This window comes from Myotis brandtii, unplaced genomic scaffold, assembly GCF_000412655.1.
Source record: "Myotis brandtii unplaced genomic scaffold, ASM41265v1 scaffold250, whole genome shotgun sequence".
NCBI classification, from domain to species: Eukaryota; Metazoa; Chordata; class Mammalia; order Chiroptera; family Vespertilionidae; genus Myotis; species Myotis brandtii.
In genome coordinates, this window is record NW_005359478.1 from 303,412 (window position 1) to 305,862 (window position 2,451).

The 2,451-nt window shown below is 61.9% G+C and overlaps 1 protein-coding gene and 1 long non-coding RNA gene across 4 annotated transcripts in view; one reads left to right on the top strand and one right to left on the bottom strand.

Annotated features, from left to right (window-relative positions):
• ADAMTSL4 (ADAMTS-like 4) overlaps positions 1 to 1,731 on the bottom strand; it is a 13,035-nt gene extending 11,304 nt beyond the window's left edge. The window contains exon 1 of one of the 3 annotated variants that reach the window (XM_014540682.1): positions 80 to 1,731. In XM_014540682.1, the coding sequence (XP_014396168.1) occupies positions 80 to 99 (20 nt within the window). In that variant the 5' untranslated portion in view covers positions 100 to 1,731. The remainder of the gene's footprint in view (positions 1 to 79) is intronic. The other 2 variants (XM_014540681.1, XM_005867371.2) reach the window with 2 other exon arrangements.
• LOC106726311 overlaps positions 1 to 2,451 on the top strand; it is a 7,134-nt gene that overhangs the window by 3,494 nt on the left and 1,189 nt on the right. The gene's annotated exons all lie outside the window — the stretch shown is intronic.

Genomic DNA, 2,451 nt, shown 5'->3' on the forward strand with positions numbered 1-2,451 from the left:
CCGCCCCTCCCAGTCCTCTCCTTTCCCCCACTTCCAGGGCCCCAGCCATTCCTCCACCCGGGGAACCCCCCCTTCTTACCTGCCTGCCCACTTCTCCATCACTCCTCCTCTATGGGGCGAAGGAGGAGGGGACGGAAGTAAACACACTATTCAGTCATCTGGGCGCGGAGGGGCTGCTCGCTGCAGGGACAGAAGCCTGGTGGTTACTCCAGAAAGCTTGGGGTTGAGAGGGATGACTCCGCAGAAGGTCATCTCGAAGTGAGGATGTGGGAGGGGGGAGACTGGCCCATCCCCTTATGATCCTAAGGGTGAGCGTGAGAAGGCATGCGCCCTTGTCCAGCTGCTGAGGCCAGAGGGTGGAGGGCTCAGACTCAGCCTCCTCCCCCAGCCCCATAGGAACTCCTCAGCTCCTCCCTCGTCCCAGCTAGGAACTGTTCCTGGGCCAGCTCGGGCCCATGCGTCTTTCTTAGGATGGTCTTCCCTTGGCTCCCACGCCTGCTCTCCTGGAGGTCCCGGGGGAGGAGGGAGGCTCCGGGGAAGACAGGCCAGGCGCCCCCTTGAGGAGCTGACAAGAAACCCGTGGGCTTTCTGTTTCCGACCTGCCTCCCAGTCTCTTCCCTTCTTAGCTAAGCTGCTTCTGAAACTGAGGCACAGGTCTGCCTGCCTTGAACGAAGTGGGATCAACTAAGTGGGCTGATGGCTTAATCTCTAGAGAAGCAGGTGATGTTCCCATTTCCATTTAACCTCCCTTTAGGGGCCAGCGTCCAGCACTGGCTCAATGAGAGCTTATTTCAGGGGTGACAGTGATGGACGGGATGGGGGGGGAACCTGGGAAGGAAAGATGCAGCCATAGCTGCCGCCACTCCCCAGCCACAGGCCTGCCATTCCGAAGAGCCCAGGCGTCCGTCCCGAAGTCTAGTTGATCAATCAGGAAAGTGGCGCTTGGAGCCCTCCCCGGACTCAAAGCCTGACATTCCTATGGCTCCCCCATGGCCCTCCAGCCCCTTCCTGTTCAGTACCAGCCCTCCCCACCCCCACTCTTCATCCCACTCTTAGTTATGCTTTCCAGGAAAAAAAAATGTTTCTGTTGGATCTGAAAGGCACCCGGGAAAGGAGTCCAAGGAGCCAGTGCCGAGGTGGGCCAGCTCAGGGGCCGGGAAATGACAGCGGGAAGGGCAGGAATGTGCTTGGGGATAGCAACCGTCAGCCCACTCCCTCCCGAGACCCTAGGACTTGGGAATCTGAGGGCAGGATCACAATGGTTGAGCCTGACCTGCAGGGTCACCCCAGCTGCTTGGGGTTGGGGAGGGGGTTGCTGTTGGCTGGGCTGACCACTGAGGTCAGTAACTCCACCCTGATGGAGGGGGCGGGAGGTAGTGGTTCCAGAGAAGGGCCCAAGTTCCACCCAAACCTTCCCCTCTGCCTGACGCAGTGACTTGAGGTTGAAGGGAGGAGAGCTGAGGGTGACGGTCACCGCCCGTCCCTTCTCTGCTTCGGGGTCCCCTTTCCTCTCCTCTCTGACTCTGCTTCCCTCTGCTCCCCCAGCTCTGTGTCTTGTCGTCTCTCCCATGGATCTACCCAGCACACATAATCCTGTCCTGAGCTGGGTTTGGCTTTGGCAGTTCCCTGGAGAAGTGAGGGGTGGAGGGTGGGGGTGACGTGAGCTCCTGGGGCCCTCGCCAGGCCTGGCTCCCTCTCTGGAAAAGTCCCACCCCAGCCCCCCTGCACAGCTGGGCAGGGGGCCGACGGCCCCTCCGCTGCAGAAACAGGACACACATGTGCTTGTTACCCCTTCCACGTCCCGCATCTGGTGGGTCCCTCACTGCCCAGGGTGAGGGAAGGAGAGGTCAGAAGTGGTGCTCCGGTGCCAGGCCGGGCATCGGTCTGGATAAACCTGGGCTCCTCCTGGCCACACCTTCACACTGGCCAGTGAAGATCAAAGAGGAGAGAGACCTGGGCAGGGCGAACTGAGCCTTTTACCCCCAGAGGCACCCACCTCTGGGAAGGGGGGTGCTTGGGGGGAGAGGGCTGGGCAGCATGTTCAGGCTGGCACGGAGCCCCTACCCCGGGTAGAACTCCTGGGTCCTCAGGGCGCCCTCCATTCCTGGGTCCTGGAGGACCGGCCCAACAGGTGTCTTCCTTCCAGTCATCAGGCTGTGCTGGATCTCGGGCACCCACCTGCATCCCTCCCAGCGCCCCTGTCCCCCAACTCTAGGAGGGACGGGGGGGGGGGCACACCATCCTCCAGGGGAGGGCGGGAGGCGCTGGCGCGTGCGAGGACGTCCTAGCATGTTTTCCAGTTTGACTATGTGACTTAGCAGGAATCCTGGCCGGTTCTTCTCCAGGGCGACCCGGGCAGAGTCCGGGGTCAGAGCCCCCTCCCCAGGAATTCGACCTCCGGGACTGGAGGGTCCGGCGCGGCTCTGAGCGCTGGGGTCAGGGTGGTGGTGA